This window comes from Sorex araneus, chromosome 2 (assembly GCF_027595985.1).
Source record: "Sorex araneus isolate mSorAra2 chromosome 2, mSorAra2.pri, whole genome shotgun sequence".
Taxonomy (NCBI): Eukaryota; Metazoa; Chordata; class Mammalia; order Eulipotyphla; family Soricidae; genus Sorex; species Sorex araneus.
The window spans coordinates 94,851,806-94,879,028 of NC_073303.1; the positions used below are offsets into that span (position 1 = coordinate 94,851,806).

At 41.5% G+C, this 27,223-nt stretch overlaps 1 protein-coding gene across 4 annotated transcripts in view; it reads left to right on the forward strand.

The window, feature by feature from the left end:
• The first annotated feature begins 1,988 nt into the window (after nucleotides 1-1,988).
• Nucleotides 1,989-27,223, forward strand: part of DNAAF11 (dynein axonemal assembly factor 11) — a 96,649-nt gene continuing 71,414 nt past the window's right edge. For all 4 annotated transcript variants that reach the window (XR_008628689.1, XM_055129511.1, XM_055129512.1 and 1 more), the window contains exons 1-3: nucleotides 1,989-2,110; nucleotides 15,649-15,816; nucleotides 20,319-20,396. Coding sequence is in view for 3 of the 4 variants with exons in the window: in XM_055129511.1 (XP_054985486.1) it covers nucleotides 2,101-2,110; nucleotides 15,649-15,816; nucleotides 20,319-20,396 (256 nt within the window). In the remaining variant the exon portion in view is untranslated. The remainder of the gene's footprint in view (nucleotides 2,111-15,648; nucleotides 15,817-20,318; nucleotides 20,397-27,223) is intronic.

Below are 27,223 nucleotides of genomic sequence, written 5' to 3' on the forward strand. Positions count from 1 at the left end.
TGTTAACCAATATTGCTGAGCATAGCCCCTGAACCCCCTGAAACCTGCTTGGGATGCACTCCCCCAAATAGATATAAACATGGACAATCGGCACATAAAAGGGTTTCCATTTCACTAATCATCAAGGAAATGCAAACAGAAAGCCAAGTTGAGATATTATCTCAGGCATATTAGAATAAAAAAATGAACGGGTAGACAAAAACGTGGAGAAAAGAAAATGCTTTTGCACCATTGGTGGGAATATAAATTGGTACAGATGCTATAAAAAATAGTATGGCAGCACTTACAACATTAAAAATAGAAGTGTCAGAGGTCCCTCTATTACATGTATGGGTGTTTAGCTGAAGGATCAATATAAAAATCGATAACAAAATCAATATCTTAAAATATGTATGCTACACCATATTCAACATTATTTACAACAGGCAAACTACAAAAATAGTCTAATCAGAGCTGCAGTGATAGTACAGTGTTTAGGACACTTGCTTTCACTGACCTAGATTCAACCTGTGGTACTCCATATGTTACCCCAAGCACAGCCAGGAGTGATCAATTCCTAAGTATAGAACCAGGAGTAAGCCCTGCACAACACTGGTTGTGACTCCTAAATCAAAACTTAATAACATTATAAAAAGTACCCCAGCCTAATCATGATCTGATGAATGGACACAGAAGGTGTGTTATGTGTATGTAAACAATGCAATATTATCCGGCTATTAGAATGGAAAACTGGCATTTTCAGGAATGTGAAGAAATTCTGAGTACTACATATATTAGATAATATAAATCAAAGATAAATGAAGTATCTCACATACGGAATCTAAAATACCACCACCAACTGAACTCCTAGATACAGACATGAGATTGGTCGTTGTTAGAGGAGAGAGAGAAAGGAGGGGGGAGGGAAGAAGAGAGGAAGGGAGAGATAGTAGGTGAAGGCGTCAAAAAATAATAGCATACCACAATAAAACTCAGACATCAACTTTTGAAAGGTATAAAGTACTAACTGCATATGAATAAGGTTATTGCTAACTTTTCCTCCTTCAGAATTGGGGTCAAGGCCACAGGGTCCTTTTGGAAGGAGTCTGGGAAGACCAAGGGACTGGTGGTGGGAATTTTAGAAGTAAGAGACCTGACAATTCAAATGCTGAGCAGGAAAAATAGATGGTGGGGGATGAACGGAATGTGTTTTTGTTTTATTTTTAATTTTTATTAGTGAATCACCGTGAGGTACAGTTACAAACTTATGAACTTTCATGTTTGCATTTCGTTTACATCCCTCCACCAGTGCCCATTCTCCTCCACCAAAGTTCCCAGTATCCCTCCCACCCTCCCACCCTACCCCCCTACCCCACCCCACCCAGCCTCTGCAGCAGATCATTCAAAGGGAATGTGTTTTGACAACACTTTCTAGGAGGGAAATTGGACGGTGCGAGACTTAAAAAACGATGAACTCTAATAAGACAACTAACCTTTATAGTGAAGAGGCTGTTGGGTTTTTTTTGTTGTTGTTGTTGCCCATAAATTGTCACACAAATGATCTTATTATAACTTCCCAACCAACTCTTGAGGTGGTTATTATTATCACTCATAGAGCTGGAAACTGAAGCTAAGGACGGTTAAAGTCACAAAACCTGTAAATAGATTGGGGACCAATTCCAGATCTCTTGGCTCTGGAATGTGTTAAGTAAAATTCAATTACACATCAGTGTGAGTCTGGCCCTATGGAGCAGGCAGTTCCCTTTAGGAACAGGTCTTGTGGTTCTTCCTTAGCGTGGCTAGTTGATGGGGAAAAAGAGAAGCAGTTTGTGGAAGGAGATTGTATTAGGCCAGGGACAGCCACAGAGGCCTTTGGGAAGCCGCCCCGCTCTCCCGCCGCGCCCCCCTACCCCACCTCCACCTCGCCACCCCACCCGGTCACCGCGCAGTCTCGCCTGCAGGAATAGCGGCGGCATCTGGTCCTGCGCGGCCACCGTAGAGTCCTGGTTGCCATGGCTCCCAAACCGCCGCGCGGCCGAGCCTAGTCCAGACCCAGACCCGTGACTGCAATCCTCCCGGGCCAGCGCCTGGCTTCTCGAGTCGGGGACCCCGACAGACGTCATGGGCCGCAGTAAGCGCCCCCTCCCACCTGCCGCGCTCCATCCTTTCTTACCCCCCGCCCCCGGGCCTCCGGCTGTCCCTTAAGATCACCCCAGAGCGGGCCCCGACCCCCGCGGCGCCTCGGCCCTCTGCAGTGTGCCACCGCCCGTCTGTACGGAGTTGCAGGGGTTGTGGGCCCGAGCAGAGGGGTAGCAGTGGGGCATTTCCTTGCATGCGACGGAGCCGGGTTCAACGTCCAGCATCTCTTATGTTCCCCTGAGCGCACCAGGAGTGATCCCGGAGCACACACTCACACACCAGGAGTGATCCCGGAGCACACGCGCGCGCGCACGCGCGCAGGCACACGGACACACACGCGCGCCAGGAGTGATCCCCGAGCACGCAGACACATACACAAACACACAACAGAAGTGATCCCCGAGTACATACACACACACCTTTAGGAACAGGTCTTGTGGTTCTTCCTTAACGTGGCTAGTTGATGGGGAAAAAGGGAAGCAGTTTGTGGAAGGAGATTGTATTAGGAGATTGTATTAGTGATCCCTGAGCACACACTCACACACTCACACACACACCAGGAGTGATCCCCGAGCACGCAGACACATACACAAACACACAACAGGAGTGATCCCCGAGCATGGCGCGCGCACGCACCCACACACACCCACACCCACACACACACACACACACACACACACACACACCAGGAGTGATCCCTGAGCTAGCACTCGCACACACAGACACAACAGGACTGATTCCCGAGCACACACACACCCACTCCAGGAGTAATCCCCGAGCGTTCCCCCCCACCCCCCGCACACACACACGCACACACACATAACCCTTCAGGGTTTTCATGTAAAATGCGTTGGACGTGGTTCTGAACATCTATATCTGAAGAAGAGATTGTGTCGAGAGAGAGGGTGGTATTAAGACAGAGGTTTGTCCTGTACTTACTACCTTCTAATCTAAATGCACTAAAACTGGTTTTGATTTTTTTCTATAAAAATTGTTTTGCGGGTCTGAGCTACATCAGGCCGTGCGCAGGGCTGACTCCTGGCTCGGGGCTGAGGAATTGCGCTTGGCAGTGCAAGGGATCAATCTGGGTTGGCTGCCATGGAAGGCAGTTACTGTCTGTCTCTCTGGCCCCATCTAAGTGGTTTTGTATGCAGTTCATGGAGTCTTTAAGCACGCCTTGAGAAGTAGACATGTCACTTTCTCTTTGTAAAGGAGGGATCTGAAGCACTGAAGCAACTTGCCCCAGCGTAAGTGGTATAACTGGGACGTGAACCTAAGCAGAAATGGCATTCTTCCATAGGTTTCTACACTTTCTCTTAGAATTAAGAGAAAATATGGTGAGAAAAAAAGTGAGGTTCTTGGTGGAATATGTGCACTGGTGAAGGAATGGTTGTTTGAGCATTGTGTAGCTGAGGCTTAAGCCTGAAAGCTTTGTAACTTTCCACATAGTGATTCAATGAAAAAATAATAATAATAAAAAAAGAAAAAAGAAAAAAAAGTGAGGTTCTGCTGAGAATTTTCATACATAAAGTCTAAGACACTACTTTTAGTGTACTGTCTACTCCAGAGATGCAGAGAGAACAATGGTTAGGGAAAATTGGAAGAATTAGCTCTTCCCTCCTCTCAATCCCCCACCCCTCACATATTAAATCTTATGCAACCTACCGAGAGTATCTCACCTGCACAGCAAGCTGCCTGTGGCTGTATTCACTATGCCAAAAACAGTAACAAGTCTCAAAATGGAGACATTATTGGTGTCCGCTCGAGCAAAGCTATGAGCAACTGGATGACAGTGATTATTTAGAGAAAATATAGAATATTTGTATTATTGAATTCATTTTGTATTACTGTGACCATCAAACTAGGGTGGTTAGTCTTTTAGCAATTTTTGTTGTCAGTGAATACATTTTTCAAGGGTTGGAGGTATTAAATGTCAGCTGAAGGATTTTATTTCTGGAAGGTTACTGAATTAATTAGAAAGTCTCTAATCCAGACTATTTATTTCCACCCACCCTCCTCTATACAGTTGACAAGTATTTTATGAAAAACCCTTAAGCATCGTTCAAGCTTTATTCCTGTTCTGTGATAGGCCAGGATTAAGCTTGAGGCTGTAGCCCAGAAGATTTACATTATGTTCTTGCTTATTTAATGACACATAGGGGAGAAATTGGTTATCTATGTTTCTTTTAAGTTTACATGGAATATGAAATTCCACATGAATCATTCCCCATTATTCATGAACCTTGTATCTTAGTTACTTCATCTTTATGATCTTTAAATTATTTTTTATTTAAATTCTTGCTTATAAACGCTAAATTCGTTTTCTCTGAAGTTTGTATCCATTTGGTGAGTATTTTCCACCTTCCATTTGAAATTCTTTGAGACAGATAACATATATCACAATGTACTTATTTGCATATTTTGAATACTTTTAATGTTTTTAATCAAAATTTTAGCTTTACGAGGAAAAATGTGATTCATTCTCTAACATCTTTTCAGTAAGTGGGCTAGATTTTCATATGTAGCAATAAGCAAAATACTTAACTTGGGAGAGAGTTTGTTTTTGTTGTTCATTTTGTTCTCTTTTCAAGAAAGGCCTAGTTTAGTTTTCAAACCAAATTGTAATAATATGTGATTTTCTTTAGTTGTAGCTTCACAAATGGGGCAGTTATATCCTTTCTGTTAACAGTCATTTTTATTACCAAAAGATTAATAGTAGACAAATATTTCATGACTTTAAGAAAATTAAAACACTTGACTATTAATTTTTGAGTGTTCATAATGAAATCACTTACACAGAACCCGATTGGGTCCTTCACATTCATGTTCCATAACTTATTTAAAAATAAGTAAAATAAACAAATAACACCCAAGTCCCCTAAATATGAAACATGACACCTCTGATCATAAAGAGCCTATACTCTGTTAGGAATGCTATCACAAGAAAAAACAAAATGACATATAGATCTATAAAAAACATTTACAGACAAGGTTCCCTTTCTTCTCATTCATTTTTGGAGACTTATTGCTTTTTCCTTGGCAAAGATTCCTATTGTATGTTCAAAACCATATTGGGGGCTGGATAATAGCACAGCGGGTAGGGCGTTTGCCTTGCACACGGCCGACCTGGGTTCAATTCCCAGCATCCCGTATGGCCCCCGAGCACCGCCGGGAGTAATTCCTGAGTGCAGAGCCAGGAGTAACCCCTGAGCATCACCGGGTGTGACCCCAAAATAAATAAATAAATAAACAAAACCATATTGTAAACAATTCTGAAAGGCACAATGTCTAAACAAAAAATTTAAATGAAAAAAAATGAGTACCTTTAGAGAGAAACCATTGGAAAGACTTATTTTTTTCCCATTGGCAACTAATTTCATTTATTTAGTTTTATTTATCATTTTTTAAAAATTTATTTTATTGAATCACCACGTGGAAAATTACAATGCTTTCAGGCTTAAGTCTTAGTCATATAATGCTGAAACAACCATCCCTTCACCAGTGCCCATATCCCACCACCGAAAAAAAAAAAAACACAGTACGCCTCCCATCCCGCCCACCCCTGCACCCCCCCTTATAACTGATAAATTTCACTTTACTTTCTATTTACTTTGGTTACATTCAATATTTCAACACAATCCTCACCATTGTTAGGAGCACCCCACTAGAGTCAGACCTGTTGTGAAGGGAAATGAGGTCTACAGCAGCAGCGCGGTTTTAAATTTCTGTACTTTAACAACTAAATCCAGGGAGATTTCTTTCGGATATTGGATCATTGCAAGCTTGTAAATCCCATCTGTGGTCATCATAATATGGCGTCCCCACGCCCTTCATCCCCGGGAAGGGACAGGCGAGAGAGAGAGAAATACCTTGGAAAGACTTATTTAAATGAGCAGTGACACACTTTAAGGTTTCTTTCTGCAGCTAAAACAGAGTAAGTGGCATTGAACTTCTTCTATTATAAACAGTTATACAGTTGGTCAAAATATAAATGGCATTTGTTTTTAGGAATATGACTGTACACAAGAATTTAATACGAATTATATAAGAGGTATGGTTTACAATTTCCCCTGCTTCTCATGTCACTTTCTTGCAGCAATAAAGGGAGATGGAGTTCAGGAAAAGTAGTAGTCTTCCTTAGCTGAGTTAGCAGAAATTAGCATTCTGAACTGCTGAAGTCACTGTGATTAAGGGGGCAGAATACTGAAAAGAAAGTTACAGCATGCAATGGGAAGATTATATAAGTCTGTTTACTGTAGGTTTTCAAGTGTGCACACCTAACACAAGAGTTTGAGAGACCTAACAGAGGTCACCTGTCATGGGACCAAGAGTTGAATGAAGATGTCAAAGATCATGCAATCCCCTATATCCAAAACTCACTTTAGAGGAAAATCCTAAACCCTCAAATAATAACCATGGTAAAATAGTTCTGCTCCAACAAAAATATAAAATCAAGCCTAATATGGAAATGGTTCATCTGTCACTATTTTCACTGCCTCCTAGAATAAAATTTCACACCCTGGAAGGGAGGGCCTTTGGCATAATCCAAACTTTGAATCGGGTTTGAATTGAATTGATTGCTTGCAAGGCTTAAAAGCTTTTACCCCTGTACTAATCTCTCCAGCCCTAACCTAAATCTATTTAAGTGAGTTTCAGTCTGGCAAACTACCCATGCCAAAAACAGTAACAAGTCTCACAATGGAGATGTTACTGGTGCCCGCTTGAGCAAATCGATGAACAATGGGACGACAGTGCTAGGACAGGGCTATTTATATCCTTAGTTTGGAAGTCATACCTGGCAGTTCTCATGGTTTACTCCTTTCTCTGTTCTCAAGGATCATTCCTGACAGTGTTCTGGGGACTGTATGGGGTGTGATTGAACCTTGGGTAAGTTGTCTGCAAAGTTGCACTACCTCTTTAGTTCTAACAGATGTTTGTAGTTTTCCTTTTATAAGGAGTTTTCTCATTTAAATTGCTGAACTTGTTAGTACAAAATTTATATCATTTACCTCTTGTCCTTGGACTGGAGTGATAGCACAGCAGGTAGGACATTTGCCTGGCATGCGGCCAACCCGGGTTCGATTCTTCCATCCCTCTCGAGAGCCCGGCAAGCTACTGAGAGTATCCCATCCTCACGGCAGAGCCTGGCAAGCTACCCTGCATTTTATATCATCCATTGTAACTTGTGATGCCCCATTGTTTACCTGGAATATATTTTCATATTTCAAGATCAACTTGGGCTCTCCAGACCTCTTTTGTTTTCCTTTCCAGCAGTAAATAGCACTAATAACTCCATCCTTTGTATTTACTGTACCTTTTCCTTAAACATGTTGCTGTCTACAAACTTTTATCCTTGCTTTTAGTAGCATTCTAACGGAATCACCACTCACAGTACCATTGGATTAGGGTAGTATATAAACTGTCAACAGATGGATTTAAAGCTCACTATGATGACCCTAAGAGTGAGAAAAGGAAGATCAAATAGATATTCCTGTTTTTTAATTAATTATTTTTTTAATTAGTGAGTCACCATGAGGGTACAGTTACAAATTTATCCATTTTCGTGCTTGTGTTTCCCTCATACAATGTCCAAGAACGCATCCCTCCACCAGTGTTCATTCTCCACCACCAATGAACCCAGTATCCCTCCCACCCTCCAATCCTCCCCCCACCCCAACCCACCTTTGTGGCAGGGTATTACATTTTGTTCTCTCTATCATTTTGGGTGTTGTGGTTTGTGATAGGGGTATTGAGTGGCCATTGTGTTCAGTCTCTAGTCTACTTTCAGCACACATCTTCCTTCCCACACAAGATCTCCAACCACATTTTACTTGGTGTTCCCTTCTCTATCCGGACTGCTTTTCCCCCAGCATGTGAGGCCAGCTTCCTGGACATGAAGCCAACCTTCTGGTATTATATACTACTATTCTTGGGTGTTAGTCTCCTACTCTGTTATTTTGATTGCACTCATCTGTGGAATATAAATAATAGATAATCCTGTTTTATAAAGTTTTCATTGATAGAACAGAGTTGAATATCCTGTCACAGACCCCAAAATATATGGCCACTTCATCTTTGACGAAGGAGCAAGAAATGCAAAGTGGAACAAGGAAAGCCTCTTCAACAAGTGGTGCTGGGAAAACTGGATAGCTACCAGCAAAAAAATGAAATCTGACCTCTGTCTAATGCCAGGCACAAAAGTCAGATCAAAGTGGATTAAAGACTTCAATATCAGACATGAATCTATAAGGGACATGGAGGAAAATGTAGGCAGAACCCTCCATGACATTGAAGCTTAAAGCATCTTTAAGGATGAAACAGCACTGACCATGCAAGTGGAAGCAAACATAAACAAATGGGACTACATAAAACTAAGAAGCTTCTGCACTTGAAAAGAAACAGTGACCAAAATACAGAAAGAACCACAGAATGGGAAAGAATATTTACCCAATACCCATCTGATACGGGATTAACATCCAGGATACACAAGATACTTGTAGAATTGTATAAGAAAAAGACCTCCAACCCCGTCAAAAATGGGGAGAAGAAATGAACAGAAGTTTCCTCAAAAAAGAAATACAAATGGCCCAAAGGCACATGAAAAAATGCTCCATGTCGCTAGTCATCAGGGAGATGCAAATCAAAACAACAATGAGATACCATCTCACACCACAGAGACTGGCACACATTCAAAAGAACAAAAGCAACCAGTGCTGGCGTAGATGTAGGGAAAAGGGGACGACACTCCTTCACTGTTGGTGGGTGTGCCAACTGGTCCAGCCTTTCTGGAAAACAATATGGACAGTCCTTCAAAAACTAGAAATTGAGCTTCCATATGACCCCGCAATACCACTTCTGGGAATATATCCCAAAGATGCAAAAGAGCACAGTAGAAATAACATCTGTACCTATATAGTCATTGCAGCACTGTTCACAATAGCCAAAATACGGAAACAACCCGAGTGCCCTAAAACAGGTGACTGGTTAAAGAAACATTTTTTTTTCTTTTTGGGTCACACCCGGCGATGCACAGGGGTTACTCCTGGCTCTGCACTCAGGAATTACTCCTGGCGGTGCTCAGGGGACAATATGGGATGCTGGGAATTGAACCTGGGTCGGCCACGTGCAAGGCAAATGCCCTACCTGCTGTGCTATTGCTCCAGCCCCTGGTTAAAGAAACTTTAGTACATCTACACAATGGAATACTATGCAGCTGTTAGGAGAGATGAAGTCATGAAATTTACTTATAAATGGATAAATATGGAGAGTATCATGCTAAGTGAAATGAGTCAGAATGAGAGGGACAGACATAGAGGGACTGCACTTATTTGTGGAGTGTAGGGTAGCATCACAGGAGGCTGACACCCAAGACAGTAGATACAAGGGCCAGTGGGATTGCCCCATAGCTGGAAGACTGCTTCATGTGTGGAGGGGAGAAGGCAGATGGAATAGAGAAGGGATCACTAAGAAAATGATGGCTGGAGAGACCAGTTGGGATGGGAGATGCATGCTGAAAGTAGATAATGGACCAAACATGATGACCTCTCAGTGTCTGTTTTGCAAGCCATAATGACCAAAAATAGAGATTATGGGGAAAATTATCTGCTATGGAGGCAGGGGGAGGGTGGGAAAGGGGGGTATATCCAGGATATTGGTGGTGGGGAATGTGCACTGGTGGAGGGATGGGTGTTTGATCATTGTGAGATTGTAACCCAAACATGAAAGCTTGTAACTATCTCACGGTGATTCAATAAAATTAAAAAAGTTAAAATAAATAAATAAAAATAAAATTTCCATTGATAAAAGAAGAAAGTTTCGATGTCACAAGAGCTTCACCTAATCCCTTAACTGTTTTATACATCCATTTCATATTTGTATCTACTTTGAAGGTTTTTTCTTTTGAATCACTGTGAGACACACAGTTACAAAGTTGTTCATGATTGAGTTACAGTCACACAATGTTCCATCACCTGTCCCTCCACCAGTGTACATTTCCACCACCAATGTCCCCAGTTTCCTCAGGCCTCTCTCCTCAGCTTGCCTCTCTCTGTCTGTGTCTCTCCCTCACTCTCTTTCATTTTTGGTGCTACGGTTTGCAACTATAGCTACTGAAAGGTTATCCCATATATCCCTTTACCTCCTTTCAGTACTCAGTTCTTGTCCGGAGTGATTATTTCCAGCTATCATTGTCATAGTGATCCCTTCTGTGTCCTAACTGCCCTCCTCTTTCCCCTACTTGTGGCAGGTTTCCAACCATGGACAGTTCTCCTGCCCCTCATATCTACTGCCCTTGGGTATTAGAGAACTATGGGATGAATTCTTAGGGCTGGAATGATAGCACAGCGGATTTGCCTTGCTCTCAGCAGCCCGGATTCGATTCCTCCATCCCTCTCAGAGAGCCTGGCAAGCTACCGAGAGTATCTTGCCCGCTCGGAGGAGCCTGGCAAGCTACCCGTGGGGTATTCGATATGCCAAAATCAGTAACAAGTCATCTCACAATGGAGATGTTACTGGTGCCCGCTCCTGCAAATCAATGAGCAATGAGATGACAGTGATACAGTGATACAGTGATGAAATGAATTCATAAAGAACAACCTAAAAGTCAGCGGGATAGGAACCCAACCCCAGTGAATAAGTAACAGTCGAAGGCATCATTGCTGAAAAGTTCCCAGAGCTTTTGAGGATATTTTAAATTCCATAAAATCTGCTATAACCATATTGATTAATTTTATTCTAATTAGAGGATGAGAGCTGTTTACAGAATACAATAAGGATTGTATTAAAGGAATGGCTTTGGTAGTTTTGAAAAGCTGACTTAATTTGCTTAAAAAAACTTAGAAGTAAACAGCATAGTAATAACAAATATTGCAAAATCTCATTTCCTGCCCTTTATTCCCTTATACTATGAAGTTATTTTACTGACTCTCTATTTTTAATGATTAAAAGCCAAATCATATTAAGAAATCAGAAAGACATCTAGACTGCCTGATCACTTTTGGTTAACCCTTTAGAATTTTCAGCAGCATTCTCTTAATGAGATAAGTATGAATCTGTGTTGAAATTGCCAAATTGCCAATATTCATTATAAACCACTCATTCCTCTAGACCAGCACCCTCAGGGGGTGAAATTCTTATAATCCATCTGTATTTTGTTATTTGAATGTTTTCAGAATTCAAATATGATCTTGAAAGAAGTGGAAAATGTTTTATTTGAATCTCAGTATGTTCTTCTATAACATAGGACACTGGACACTGTGCAAGTATAGACTTTTTAAGTCGTCTTATAATTACATAGCAATACTTTTAATGCATTTTCAAAATTTATTTATTTGAGGCACTGGGATTTACCAATTGTTAGTAAAAGAGTTTCATATGTGAACTATTCCAGAACCACACCCCCCAGGTGTCTGATTCCCTTTACCATTGTCCCAGGTCTCTCCCGCCCCAGTGGTAAGCTCCTACTGAAAACAAGATCTTGGTTTCTGTTGTGTTATTTGTGTGGGTGTTTGTGTGTCTCGGTTATTTCTTCATAGCCTACATGTGAGGGAGATCTTGTGTCCATCCTTCTCTGTCTGATGGACTTCACTCAGCATGATACTCTCCAGCATCATCCAGGTGGCAGAAAATTGTATGATTTCATTTTGTTTTCAAACGGCTGATGAGTATTTACCCTTTAAGAATATGTACCACAGTGTTGTTGTTTTTTTCCCCAGTCATCTCATCCTGGACACTTGAGTTACTTCCAGATTTTGGCTATTGTGAGTAAGGCCTATGCAATGAACATAGGCGTGCAGATGCCTTTTCTAAATTGAACTTTTTGAGCCCTTAGAGTGGATGCCCAGAAGTGGAATTGCTGGGTCATATAGGAGCCCAACTCCTAGTTTTTTTGAGATGTGTCTATTTCAGAGCATTTTAAAATCCCTCAAATGATTTTCTTGCAAATGCAGAGCTGTAATACTTGGAATAGACATTCCAAAGGTGAATAATGCTCCCTGGAGTTAACAAATGTTTAGCCTAAATTATACGCTACAAAAACTTCAAAATGTTTTTCTGTTTAAAGTATGGAACACTATAAAATCCCATATATAGAGTGGATATTCTTAGACATTTCTTCTTAGGCACTTTAGTTTTTGCATTGAAGCTTGTGATTAAAGGTAAAGCTGTATTGTGTAACAACTTCCTAAGTGCTATAAAACCATACACTACACTGCAGTTTAATATAGAAGAGGGCCCCTGAAAAATTGTAGCCCTTCATAGTTCTACCTTCCTCTGTGATTCTCCAATTTTCTTTAATCTGTTCTAATTGTGAACATATTTCCCTGTTTTGTTGAATGAACCTCCTTTCCTTTCTCTGTGTGTGTTTGTTATGTTTAGGGAGTTCCCATCTTTTTTTTTTTTTTGCTTTGTGGGTTACACCTGGTGTTGCACAGGGGTCACTTCTGGCTCTGCACTCAGGAATTACTGCTGTTGGTGCTCAGGGGACCATATGGGATGCTGGGAATCGAACCTGGGTCGGCTGTGTGCAAGACAAATGCCCTATCCACTATGCTATTGCTCCTGCCCTAGGAAGTTCCCATCTTAATCCTGGTCAACATATTCTTAACACATTGTCCTGAAGGGTAAGGATTTGAAAATTGCATACAAGTCGCCAAGTTCACATGCCACAACAAGCATAATAAGAAGATTTTTAAATTTTAAGTAAAGGGTAGCAGGAGAACATAAAATGAATGTTTGGTGCCAGTATGAGCTATCAGACTCGGTTATTCCTGTACCGGCCTGGAGAGCCAAGAAGCCACATGCGGACTGTGTAAGTTCTGTGTGGACATCCTAAGTGATGCTTAACAGGCACCTCTGAGACTTCCCAAGAACACATTTGATCCAGTCATATCGTAAATACAACTATGGGGATCAAGTTAGGTTTTATCTTCAATACAGATACTCAACCTAAGACTGTCAGGGCAACTGAGGGCTAAAACATTGTAAACAGAGACCCTGTACCAAGCTATAATCATACTGCCAAATAACATGTGCTTTCTCCCTTGACATATACTTTTGCATAACTACAGCAAATCTCCATTTCATGTTTCTAACTTTTGAGGCTCAGCGTGAGAGCACAGTGGCTTGGGGGGAGACATGACTCCCTAGTCTAAGCTTCCCTTCTCTTCCCATCCCTAGTACTATCCCTGGTACTTGGTATATACACAAGGCTTTTTAAACTGGGGGTTGGATTGTGACCCTGATCATGGAACCCCATATAGGGCTCCTGAAATCTTTGACAAGAGTGAAAGGCTTCACAATGTACAACTACCAAAAATGAATTTAAAATCAGGTGCATAATGATTCCAAAGTGTTTCTGGTAGTGTTCTCCTTTATTGCATTTCACGGGTGAGTAGGGTTGCAAGTGGAAAAGTTAAAAAAAAACACACCCCTATTCCTATGCATCCAAGTATCAAAGTTCCCCCACAGGAAAACAGCTGTGCCTTAGACACTTGTGGGTATAGAGGTATAGTTTATCTTCAGAAGTGAATTTGGAAAAAGTGGCTAGAGACACACTTGGGGCCCTTGTACATTTTTATTATCATCTGAAGAACTGTCATTCTAAGTAACCTCATCTCCTACCATCAAAGGTACCATCAAACTGTTAAACTCGTTGGGATTTCTCTTTTCACAATGCAAGTTTTCTGAGGCAAAGAGGCATTCCATTCAAAGAGGCATTTCATTCAAAGAGAGTTGATTGTCTAGAATGTTGTATCACAACTGCAGGCCATTTGGCCCCCTGAGAAACCCACACTATTCCAATGGGGGCACAGGTGAAAATCATAGTAATGGAGGGCCACAGTATGTAAGACTAGAGTTCAGTCAGTAGAATAAGGACATAGTGAGAAGGGGCCATGGTAAAAAAGATCAAATGTGTTATTAGTCATTAGTAAACACACTGACAGCTACGGACAGGCCTCATCCCACACTGAGTTGCCTTTGTTTTAAAGACCATGATTATTTTCAATAATTGATCATTTGGGCACTTGTTTTTCAGTCTTACTACATTTGAGGTTCCTGCTCTTATGTTTAAAACACATGGAGTGGTCCTATGAAACCACAGATCCTATCCTTATGTCCAATAAGAGCAGAAATCTGTACATATATTCTCTCTCATTGTCTTGCATTCTCTATCTCTTTCCCCCTCTATCTTCCTCTCTCAACAATCTTTTATTTCTCAAAGTTTTCTGATGGCTACTTCTGGAGGGCATGTTTAAACATAACTACACAACTACACGGGCTAATCTAATCATAGCCTTTGCTATTGTTAGCCTGAAACTGGCAGTCAATTGTGTAGTTAATTGCACACAAATGATCACATTCAATGCACACTTTTTAAAAGGCACACTCTGCTCTTAAGGATGTGGTACAGAAGTGGGTCAGATGAAAAGAATCTCATCTCAGCTAGAAGAGTTTGCACTTTTAGGGAACCTGAGACATCTCAAGGGATTCTTATTTGCTTTATTTGGAACAGTATAATTAACAGTGGTTAAGAGTATATGGTTGGCTACCATACTCTTAAATTAAAAGATGTTGGCTCTGGCACTTACTGAAGACCTTGGGCACCTAACTTAGACTTTCTGTGTCTTAGTTCTCATCTGAAAAATGTATACTGTGCCAACACATATATGAATAGATGGAAAGCATTTAGAGAGGTGGTGGACTACTTGTAAAGTAGCAATAAACAAATTTTTATTGGATATAGATAATTTATAACTACAATCTAAAATAGATTTCAGGTGGATTAATACATCATTTAGTATATAGGAAGTACATGGTTTCTTCATTTTAAGTGTCTCTTTTAGTGCATCTTATGGAGTTAATTCATGGTCTTGTTCTTGTGGCACAAGATCCTCTAAGCCTGATATCTTCTTCCATGCTTGGTCCTAATCTGCTGAGTCAGGCCAGCTCAGTGCCATACAAAGGGAAGGGACCCTCAAGTCTGTTCTCAAAATGAGTGAGATCTTTGGGTTCTCCTGAAAACAGAACAATCTGGGATGTTTCTTGTCTTTCTCTCTGATTTTAAATGAATAAATATTGTTTGAATGAATAAATGACATTTCCTTATTGAGTAGTCAATAATACATTCATTTTTCTGCCCCCTAGCAACCTGATGTTGCTCAAGTTATGGTTGCTCATGCTGCTCAGTTATTGTTCACATAGTGTGATTCACAGAATTCCACAAACTACCTCAAGATTCCACGCCCAGATTCTTATAACTATCAACTCTGATTCTAGCAACACATCAAAATATATGTAGACTCTGGCTAAAAAGGAGAAAAGTTCCCATCATGTCTTATTCTTCTCTGACTCCCTATTGCATCAACGAAACACCAGTGGAAAAGTTTACTCCTCTGATTTCTTGCCTTCCGAAAATCACCTGGGCCTGGAGAATTACAATTAACTGCAAAGAATACCCAATGCATTAATAATGTAATAACCTGATGACAAACACAGAGATGCAGATGTAACATGCAGCAAATTTTCTTTCAGTCACAGAAGATCTTATTAGACGGAATGCTGAACACAATGACTGCATAATATTTTCCCTGGAGGAACTCTCCTTGCATCAGCAAGAAATAGAAAAATTAGAACATATTGACAAATGGTGCCGGGATTTAAAAATCCTTTATCTTCAAAATAATCTCATTGGAAAAATTGGTAAGTTTTCAAGACCTTATTCTCATAGTTTCTGTCATAAGTGGGAAAACATAGTACATAATTCAGTGGGAAAATATCTTAGAGGAAGACCCACCACCACCAAAAAAAAAAAAAAAAACAAAACCCCAACAACTCAGAAGCAGACATAGCCATATCTCAGGAGTTGTGTGTTGGACATATCTCTAATCTTTCCATGAGTGATCCATTTTCTTATCCCTAGGAAGCACCATCAGAGTTGGAAGCAGCAGATGAACCAACAGGAATATGTTTGTTGATTAGTTTATTTATAGCTTGATTTGGAGGCCAGGGGATTCCCAGGCATTGTTTAGAGGAGCGAAAGGCCCTCTGAATACTAGGCCAGGCTGTATTAAATGAAGGCTGACTGAATTCAGTTCATGGTGTTCAATGAAACTTCAATGGTTGGCCTCGAGATGTGGTGCTATTCCAGCACAGCAGTGCTTTGGTGCCACCGGGGCCATATCCAGAAGTGCTCCGGGGACACCAAGCCTATACCTAATGGTACTGAACGAACTCCATTGTCCAGGGATTGAACATGGCAGTGTCATAGATGCCAGATGTCAACTCTAGCCCTTTTGGGCTGTCTAATCCAATAGCCTGATTTTTGAAAAAAGGTTTGAAAGGGATGAGGATATAATATAGGCATGTGTTCCGGTTTTATATTTCTCTAGAAACCTAAAAAAGTGATGTGTGAGTTGGGTAATTTCGTGTCAGATTCTCAGGACCTGTGATAGCTAGTGCTACCCTGTGTTTTAAGAATGTATCTCTCAAGTTATTGAGCTCAGTATTGGATATGGAGGGAATCCCACCGATTTACTGTGCCAGTTTTGAGTGAAATGAGAGGTAAGTATACAAGTCAAGTGAGCAAAAGTCAAAATATGAGCATAATAATTAAAGCCCTTTGGAAAGTTTTGCAACCAAAGGGGCTTCATAATACGACCTCCAATATTTAAACCTTTCTAACAAGTCACGTGCAGATGTGGACAACCATTCTTTTACCTATACTGGTAGGATGGAGCTAGGACTGTTCTGTGCTGGCAAGATGATCCCAAAAGCCAAGCCAGAGGGTAGAACAAGGCCTGCCCGTATGTTTACTAGTTCACCCATCAGGTAAGTTGTTCCTCCCTACAAGCTCCCCCCCCACCAGCCCCCCTCCCCTGGGAGGAATGAGTCAAGGAATTGAGAGATTAGAGGCCTGTAGAGTCATTCTTTTGGGAGATTTTGCCATATGGAAGCAGCAAGAGTATTTCCCAATACTCATTAGGGCAACATCATTGTTTAGTGGTAAGAATGATGATCTAGGAAATTGTACATAAGAGCATGTGCCTGACCGGGGTTCAATTCCATGCACCACATGGCTTCCCAGGCATCACCAGGTGTAGCCCTGGAGGCCGCTAAGCATCAATCTGGGTGCTCTAGAAACCACCATGTAGTTCCGGGGTGGTCGCCAGCACTGCAAGTCCCAAGCAACTGGATGTCCTTAGACTCTCGCAATGAACCATTGGTCTAGTTGGCCAAGTTACATTGGGAATCGCCATAGGACCTCCTGAGCACTGCTTGGGAGGTCCATCACCCCCAAAAAATACAGGCCCCGATCTCAATAATCTATATTTTAATTAATTAACTTATTTTTGCTTTTTGCGTCACACCGGACGATGCACAGGGGTTACTCCTGGGTCTGCACTCAGGAATTACTCCTGGCGGTGCTCAGGGAACCATATGGGATGCTGGGAATCGAACCTGTGTTCGGCTATGTGCAAAGCAAGGGCCCTACCCACAGTGTTATTGCTCCAGCCCCAGGCCTCAGTAAATCTTTAAGCACTACGTTGTTTCTTGGAAATTGGGTGATATTAGATAATCAGTGAACTTCTCCCAGGTTTAGTCTCATATCTATAAAATAGGCATATTAACATCTAAGACAGCAGCAGTGTAAGGCCTACATGAGATCACAAGCAAGCCTTTAGTCACTTACTGGTTGGTGATTGCTGTGACTGCTACTATTATTAACTGTTGTTTGCCCCTGTTTGCCTCAGGCGAACCACCTAAAAGAAGCAGGAAGGGGAGAGCAGAGTGTGAGGAAACAGTGACTTCAGGGTTGATGAATTTGAATGAGTAGCCAACCCAGTTCTGGCACTCTAGCACAGAAGTCAGCTTTTCGGGTTGTATTTTAGCTTTCCATTCTGATATGCGGTGACCTCAGTAATGCCATTTGGCAGTGTCTGGAGACACGTTTAGTTGTCCTCAGTGTGAGTGTGTTTGGAGTGGGGGAGGGCAGCTACCAACTAGTTCTGTGTAGAGATCAGGAGTACTGCTAGCATGCTGCAGTGCTCAGGAGCCCCGCACTTTGTATCCCCAGCCCCAGAAATAAATTACCCAGCCCCAAGTGTTAGTGTTGCTTAGGTCCATGAACCCTGGTGGGTGATGTGGCTGCTCCTTGTTTTCATGGGTAATTTGGAATTGGCTCAAGGATTGCAAAAAGTCTCGAATTTAAATCCTGCTGAAGAATTATTAAAAGTCTTTCTATTTCTTCAGAAAATTATTTTAGGCTTCTTTTACTTTGACCAGAAGTGAGGAAAATGGATACATTGTTCAATTAAAAAGGCTGTCAGAGAAAACCCCGCCAGCCTTTCTGCTGGGGGACATTAAGAGCTGTCCTAATTGTGTGGATCTAAAAGAGTTTCCCAAATTTTAATCTCGACAGCTGGGTCCATCACAATAACTAATTAGTAGCATAGTATTACAGGCCTTTTCAGAGCTGTGAGGGAGCTAAAATTTTTGCTTCCAAAGTATTCTTTAAATTAAACACTATTTTAAATCCTAATAACGGGACTTTTTCAGAGCCTCTCCACCCATAGGCACTTAGGCACTTATTTAACAAGTCAAACTATTTAGCAAGGGTTCGGCCCTGCTCTGGTGTTATTGAGGTAGAAGTCTGCAAAACAATGGCCTTGCCTGCAGCTCTGTTCCTCCCTGGAAGACTTCACAGATGGGCTGTGAAGGCGCTACTTGGTGAGGCTCCAAGTGGAGCTGAGAGGAACCTTCTTCAAATGAGCTCAGGCCCCGCCCCTGACTCAGAACCTGTGTGGGTGGATCCCCCAAATCCACATTGGTAATAGTCTTCCTGGTGAGCCTCAAGCCTGAAAGATACTCAGAGCTTCTTGAATTAAGGTGGCATTTGGTCCATTCTAAATTTGTAGAGTCTGGTTTGAACAGTTGGTAAGGACTGATTCCAGGATTGTTGGGTGGAATAGACGCATTTCCTGCTGCCCCAGACATTCTATACATTTTTTATTTAGAGAACCTTTACTTCTGGACCCATTTGGCCACTCTTATTACTGATGAGTTAAATTAGAAAATTTTTTCCAAACCAGTCTGGCCTTTTTTGGGCCTTATTTTTCGTACCAGGTGATTCTTTTTATGGATGCAAAGTCATCCATATAACAAATGTGTTGAAGTAGCAGTTGTGTTAGTGTAACCTGACAATTTTTGTAAAATTGAATCACCGTGAGGTAGAGCATTACAAAGCTGTTCTTGATTGGGCTTCAGTCATACAATGTTCCAGCTCCCATCCCTCCACCAGTAAACATTTCCCAGCACTCATCAATGCCCCCAGTTTCCCTCTCTCAATCCCCCCATCCACCCCTCCCCACAGCCTGCCTGCCTCTATGCATTCCTCTCTCTGTCTGTTTCTCTCTCTCTCTCTCTCTCCTTCTTGAGCGCTCATGTGTATGTGCACATTTTGAGCGTTATGGTTTGCAATACCGATACTGTATTACAGTTCTTGTCCAGAGTGATCATTTCCAACTGTTGTCATACCGAGCCCTTCTCTATCTTAACAACTCTCCACCCCACACACACTTATGCTAATTTCCAACCATTGACCAGTCCTCCTGGCTTTGGATATTAGCTTCATACTTTTGTTTTTTAGTATATCCCACATGGAGGAATTGAACGCGGGCTGGCCATGTTGTTCAATTCCTTCACCCTCTCGGAGAGCGCGGCAAGCTACCGAGAGTATCTCGACCCTATGGCAGAGCCTGGCAAGCTCCCCATGGTGAATTCAATACGCCAAAAACAAAAAAAAGTAAAGTCTCACAATGGAGACATTATTACTGGTGCCTGCTTGAGCAAATTGATGAGCAACGAGATGACAGTGATACAGTGATATCCCACAAATGAATGCTAGGCTAATAATTTTTTTTAAATTAAACGAGACTGGTAATTTTAAGAACAACAACGTTACCTACTTAAGTTGAAGACTAGAAACGTCACATTTCGCTGTGCATAGAGACTATGAAACTGTTGATCGTCAAATGCCTAGGGTGATCAGAGAAAGGGAGGCTGCATAGGCAACTAGCAATGTCTGTTGTACAAGTATACATTTAGGAAAAAATAGTTTTGATCATCATAATAAGCTCTAGAGTATATTAAAATTTTCATAAAGATTATGTAAAATGCATAATCACATCATTTGTATATTTCAGAAAATGTTAGCAAGCTCAAGAAACTTGAATATTTGAATTTAGCTTTAAACAACATTGAAAAAATTGAAAATTTGGAAGGTAAGAATTTTTCTTTTATTTTGTTATGAATTAAAATTGTAATTTAAAATTACATTGTAAATTATTGCCTTGACAATAGGTATAGTTTCCAAATGCACATTTTACATATCTTAGACCTTTCAATGCTTACTGAATGAGATAAATGTTTTGAAAAAAGTCAATTTTAAAATGTGAGAATGAGCTTATTTTGCATACCACATTCCTTTTTCCTGGCAAGCTCTCTGTAGCATATTCGATATGCCAAATACAGTAACAATAACAGGTCTCATCCCCTGACCCTGAAAAGAGCCTCCAATTATTGGGAAAAATGAGTCAGTAGTGGCTGCTAAAATCTCAGGGCTGGGACTAATGAAGACGTTACTGGCACCTGCTTGAGTAAATCGATGAACAACAGGATGATACAGTGATTCTTTTTTGAGGTAGATGGAAGTTAATGTTTCATGTCTTTGTATCAAAGGGATCCAGCTTTGAGTATTGTTTTGAGAATAAAATTTTTGGGGGGGAATTATCTTGTTCTTTTTCTACTCGGGAAAGGGGTAGAGGTGGGTTGGGGATGAGGGAAGGAGCTAGGCTATGTAACAAAATGTTTGCAAAGTGTTTTATTCGGCTGTTTATCTGCAGATGGACATTTGTGTGGTTTCGGCATTTTTTTCTGTAGTGGTTATAATAGCTGCTATGAGCTTCCTTTTACATATGTGTCAACTCTGTGCAGGTGTAATTTTTTTAAAGGGATACTAATTAATGGAATTCCTAGTATATTTGCCAAACTAGTTTCTCAAAAAGGTTGTGTCAGTGTATACTTATACTGTACTAATAGTTCATGTGAGTATGAAACTAATACTTTTAAAAATTGTTTTTGCATTTTGGGTCACACCCAGTGATGCATAGGGTAACTCCTGGCTCTGCACTCAGGAATTACTCCTGGTGGTGCTCAGGGGACCATATGGGATGCTGGGGATCGAACCCAGGTCAGCCATGTGCAAGGCAAATGCCCTACCCACTGTATTATCTCTCCAGCCCTGAAACTTTAATATAGTTTAGAAGAAATTTTTTAGATCAGAGTGACATTGCTTTAGAAGTCTACAAAGGTTTATGCCTTTTAGGAGTTTGTGGAAGATTATCACACCATACCCACCACCAAAGTGCAAAATCCTTCCAGCTCATTGGATCCTTCCTACCTTTCAGCACACTCCCCTTTTGTCCCCAACCTTTGGTAATTTCAATTCTGTGGTCAGAGTCCAAGAATTGATTTTATTGGACCGTGTCTGTTCCCTTGCTTTGTTTTTCATATCCCACATATCCGTGAGATCATCATCTATGAATGAGGAATTCTCTTTCTCCACACTACCACTCACAGTTTTTTTTTTAAACTGGTGTGAGAAGGTCATTTATTTTTATTTTGATGTTTCCCTTATAATCAGTGTAGTGAACATTTTTTCATGTGCCTATTGGTCATTTGTTTATCTTTTTTGATTAACTGTCTGTTCACCACTTCTCATTTTTTTGTCAGAGGTTTTTTTTTTCTGTCATTGTTGAATTTTGTTAGTTCTTAATATATATCTGGCCTGTTAGGTCTTAGTCAGATGAGTGCGTACAAATATTTCCTCCCATTCAATAAGATGTATTTTTCTTTCAGTGCTCTTTTTGCAGTAGAGAAGACTCTTTTGATTTAATCACATCTGTATATTTTTGCCTTTGTATTTTTTACTTATGGCATCAAATCTAGAACCCTCTCTACCCTTGCTGGTGTCAGCTCTCTATCTCTTGCTGGGCTCTGGGGCCTTTCTCTCAAGCCCCATAGCTCAGAGGGTCTTTGTCCATTGGGCTTCCTTGATTCTCAGGCCACGTGTGAGATCTGATGCTTTTCTGCTCTTTTCCTGAACACAGGTGAGGGGCCAAAGAAGAAATTACCAAATCGGAACTCCCTTGATTTGCTCAAGCGGGCACCAGTAACATCTCTATTGTGAGACTTGTTATTGTTTTTGGCATATTGAATACGCCACAGGTAGTTTGCCGGCTCTGCCGTGCAGGTGGGATACTGGTGGGCAACATGTATCACTGTATTACTGTCATCCCATTGCTCATCGATTTGCTCGAGTGGGCATCAGTAAGGTCTCCATAGTGAGACTTGTTATTGTTTTTGGCATACCGAATACGCCACGGGTAACTTTGTCAGGCTCTGCCCTGCGAGCGGAATACTGGTGGGCAACATGTCAAAGGACAAATTAAACTAGCTATGTGATGCGGTGCCCCTGCTTCCCCCCGCCCCCCCCCCCCCGTGCCCCTTTCTTCACAGTCGTAGCCAGACTGATCGATGTTCATTGTCTCTTACTCCGTATTCATTATTTAAACCTTTTCGTCTTGTCGTTCTGGTCGGAGAGGGGTCTTGCTTCCCTTCCGCTGATTCTACCTTGTGCTGTTACATATTTTTCTCAATACCTGGTAACTGTTTAGTGTCTGACTATAGTCACAAGGGACTTGGTGACTCGTGGCTGGTGCGGGACTCCTCTGCTTCAGTGAGATTTTCCTTTCCGCAATCCTGCCTCCCGCCTGGCTGCAGGCCTGCTCGTGGGCTCCCTGTGAGTGGCAGTCCGTGCTCGCTGGGAGGCTTCGCTGCAGAGCCGGGGCATGGTGCAGAGGCAGGGAGGCCGCGCTCCACACCCCACTCCCATCTGCCGACAGCTAAAATTAGGAGGACTTTCCTTCGATCATGGCAGTTTCTTTTTTTTTTTTAGTCTATTCGCCATCTCGTCTGTGTACTGAGATGCCCGTGACTATAAAGGTTTCGAATATAAGCAAATTTATATTGATAGGTAAGTTTTAAACTCAGAAAGAACCTTATTATTCTTATTTTTTCAGCCCCGAACTCCATGTTTAGAGCTGGAATTGAGCCAACTTTCCCCTTCATTGGCTTGTCCGCATTCGATGAGGGTGGTATTGTTCTGTGTCTCGTGTGAACGAATAGAATCATGAAATGTACTTGAGAGCCATGCTTTAGGTTGGTGAAGTATCACAGAAGTGATTAGACTGATGGGCAGCTGGGTGACCCCCGGCTTGTTCTTCTGTGGTTCAAGGAACCTCTGCAGCACGCACTCTGTGCTTGCGATGTTTGTTCATGTGCCACAAGAGGGCAGCATTGCCACTGTTTAAGCTTCGCAAGCCACAGCTCCCCTCAAGCTGTTTACTTGAAGCGCTTCTTCCATCCATATGGGCTGAGGACAGGGGCAGTTGGGGGCATATTTAGGGCATGGATTGTAGGAAAGGAGGATGCAGCTTACCTGCTGGCAAATAATGCTCTTTTGTTTCATCTCATTTGGGGTGGGGGAATTTGGGCCACACGTGGCCGTGCTCAGGGACTCACTCCCCCTGGGGTTGCAGGGACTCAAGCCTGAGTCAGCCACAGCAAGAGCCTCGACTCTTGTACTCTTTGCCCCCGTTTTGTTTTGTTTCATCCTAAGGGTCTGGTGTGGGAGATGAGGAAGATGGGGGGGCATATACTTCACCTCCCCCCCCACGTAAGTAAATCCCAACATCATTTTTAAAAATGCTAGATGTGTGTTTGTTTGGGTGGATGGAAGAAGAAACCAGTATCACTGTTGTTGCTTCCACGGCTGTGGTGGTGCTGAGGCAGCCTCTCTCCTGGCAGTGCTCAGTGTCCGGGCTCCACTGGGATATTCAACCAGGGCCTCCCCTCCTGCAAGACATGAGCATTACCACAGGAGCCCAGTACTCAACCACTAGGACTTTTCTTCCCCTTCCCCCTACTGTGAGTTTTAGCAGCATGGAATAAAGAGCTTCTTCCTGCCATCGTTCCTCCCTCCTCACTCTGACTTGTACAGGGAGTGCTCCCTCTTAGGAAATAGTTCTTCTTCTTCTTTTTTTTTTCTTTTTGACTTTTTGGATCACACCCGGCAATGCACAGAGGTTACTCCTGGTTCTGCACTCAGGAATTACTCCTGGCGGTGCTCAGGGGACCATATGGGATGCTGGGAATCGAACCCGGGTTTGGCCACGTGCAAGGCAAATGCCCTACCCGCTCTGCTGTTGCTTCCAGTCCCCAGGAAATGGTTCTTACTGTCAGTGACCTTCCTAAGTGGGCCAATGACTTCTGTCTGCACAGAGCAGGCGGCAGGTCTCAGCTGCAAGAATCTGTGCTGTACTGCACATCGGAGCTCTCAAGCTTGATATTGACGAGGTGTGTTTATATGTTTGTTTGCTTGTTTCTCTGGTGCCAGTGATTAAACCCAGTGTCACAAGCATGAAGCTGCTCTGCTCCAGGACCCAATCTCCTGAGGTTTTGTTTTTGCTTTTTTTGATTTTTGATTTTGTTCCAGGGCCAAACCCGGCTGTGCTTGGGGCCTCTCCCAGCTTGGTCCTTAGGGCATTATGAGGTGCCAGTTATTAAACCCAGGGTTCCTACATACAAAACGTACCCTGTGGATCATTATTATGGACTCACAAACATTTGCATTATTTTTTGGTTTATGCTCCTGGTTCTATGTTTAGGGATCATTTCTGGCAGTGCTAGGTGGACCATGTGGTTGGGGGTGGGAGGGTGCCAGAGATTGGACCTGGGTCAGCTGAGTATAAGGCAAGAGCCTTACTGACTGTACTGTCTATTTGGTTACAAAAAAATTGTTCTTTAGAATGACATATTTGGTTTATTACATTATGGCAAATAAAAGAATATTTAAAATTCATCACTTTGAAAAATACAAACTTTTTGGAAATTCTTAACAATTCATTAAAGTGAAATATATAAACATTTTATCCTAGAGTCTTTTAAATTCCCTCCCTTCCTTCCTTCCTTCCTTCCTTCCTTCCTTCCTTCCTTCCTTCCTTCCTTCCTTCCTTCCTTCCTTCCTTCCTTCCTTCCTTCTTTCCTTCCTTCTGTCCTTCCTTCCTTCTTTCCTTCTTTCCTTCCTTTCTTTCTCCTCTACATGCAATGCAAGCACCTTATCCATTGCAATACCTCTCTGACCTCAAATTGTAACTTCTTTGATTTCTTCATTTGTGAAAGGAAAGCATAGTTAAAATGTCTTTAGAGTCTTTTAAGATAAAATTTAAGAAATACCGGTTAATCTCTATTTTAAGTCCAATGAAACTTAAATGTATCTTTCACATTTTATAAAATTCATCTAAACTTTTTACCAATGTAAAACTGAACATACAGATATAGAAATATAAACTTAATTGCATTTATGATTTAGTAACATTTCTAATATAGTGATTAAGTATATTTTGATAATTAAATGGGACTGGAGTGATAGTACAGTGGGTAGGGCATTTGTCTTGCATGTGACCTACCCATGTTTGATCCCCCAGTATGCCATATGGTCCTCCGAACACCATCAGGAGTAATTCCTGAGTTCAGAGCAAGGAGTAACCCCTGGACATTGCCAGGTGTGATCCAAAAAGCCCCTCCCCCCAAATCAATAGACTTAATTATAAAATCTATTGTGTTTTAAATAAATTATTAGTTCAGTGCTTGACATACTTTTGAATAGAACTGTGCTGAATAGTTTTGCACAAATTACTTCTTTTTCCAGTGAGGTAATATTGAGATTTTTTTCCTCCACATGATAGTCTGGATAAAAGAAGGAAGGTATTATGAAGCCTATATACCAAACGCTGACAGATAACTGAAAAGCATAATAATTTTTTTACACTTGCTAATATAATGTTGTTTAAAGTGTATAGTCTAAATGTTTTTGCTTAAAATATTTTTAAATCTTAGGAAAATTCTCAACATTTTTTTCTAATTTTAATTGAAGGAGTTATTTTGTTCTTTCCATTTATATGATTTTTTTTTAAAGTTGTAAAGTCATTGAGTTACCTTAACCTTACAGGAGAGTCTCTTTATTTATTTGTTCTTACACATGTTAGATATTTATGTTTAATATTTAATACTTTACCAGAGTAATATACTATGTTTTATCGGGTTAACAATAGCTTCAAAAGCCAAAGTGTTATTTTCACTTAAGTTGAAAACAATCGCTTCTTGCCGATGTTGCAAAGCCCTGGCTTCTACCCCCTAGAGGGAGCCACTCTCAGCTCTCTGTATTTCTTTCGTACATGTTTCCTCCCGTGCTTTTCTTCTATTTCTTGATATTCTCACTTAGGCACCTGTAGTTCCTTCCTGAAGGAGAAGAGGCAGGTTTTCAAGATTTTTCTCTCTCATTTACTCCACATATATATATATATATATATATATCACTTACTCCACATATATATATCACACAATGGGATATCCTAGAGGGATATGTGATATTGATCCATTTTTGGTGACTGGTATATTTTGAATTTAACTTTTTTTTTTGGAAGGAATAACTAGCTGCTGATCCACATTTGCCTTCTGATCCTTCTTACTCCCCTTCTCTTTCCTCCTATCTGCAGGCTTGCCTGGTGCCCTCCCACAGTGCTATGTGTCATGGTCATAGGCTGTGCCGGGCCCTCCCTTCTGAAGGTTGTGATCACAACTGCTTGTACTTACAAATGCAAAATTGCATCCCACAGAGCTTTAGCTAGAGAATTTCAAGGTAACAGGGGCGGTGAGGGTGATGATGTTGTGTTAGCAATAAGTAGCTGATTTTAGCAAAGAGACTGACTGGGTACATCCTGGGATGTTGTTCAGCTGTTCGGCTGGCTTCCATTCCCAAGTCCCCAGTTTAGAACTGTGTGAACTTTATCAATTTTTGAACTCTTCTGCCTTGCAGTTCCAGTAAGTGCAGCGAATAAAACCTTCAAAAGTGGAGCTGGAGCAATAGCGCGGCTGGTAGGGCATTTGCCTTGCACGTGGCCGACCCGGGTTTGATTCCAAGCATCCC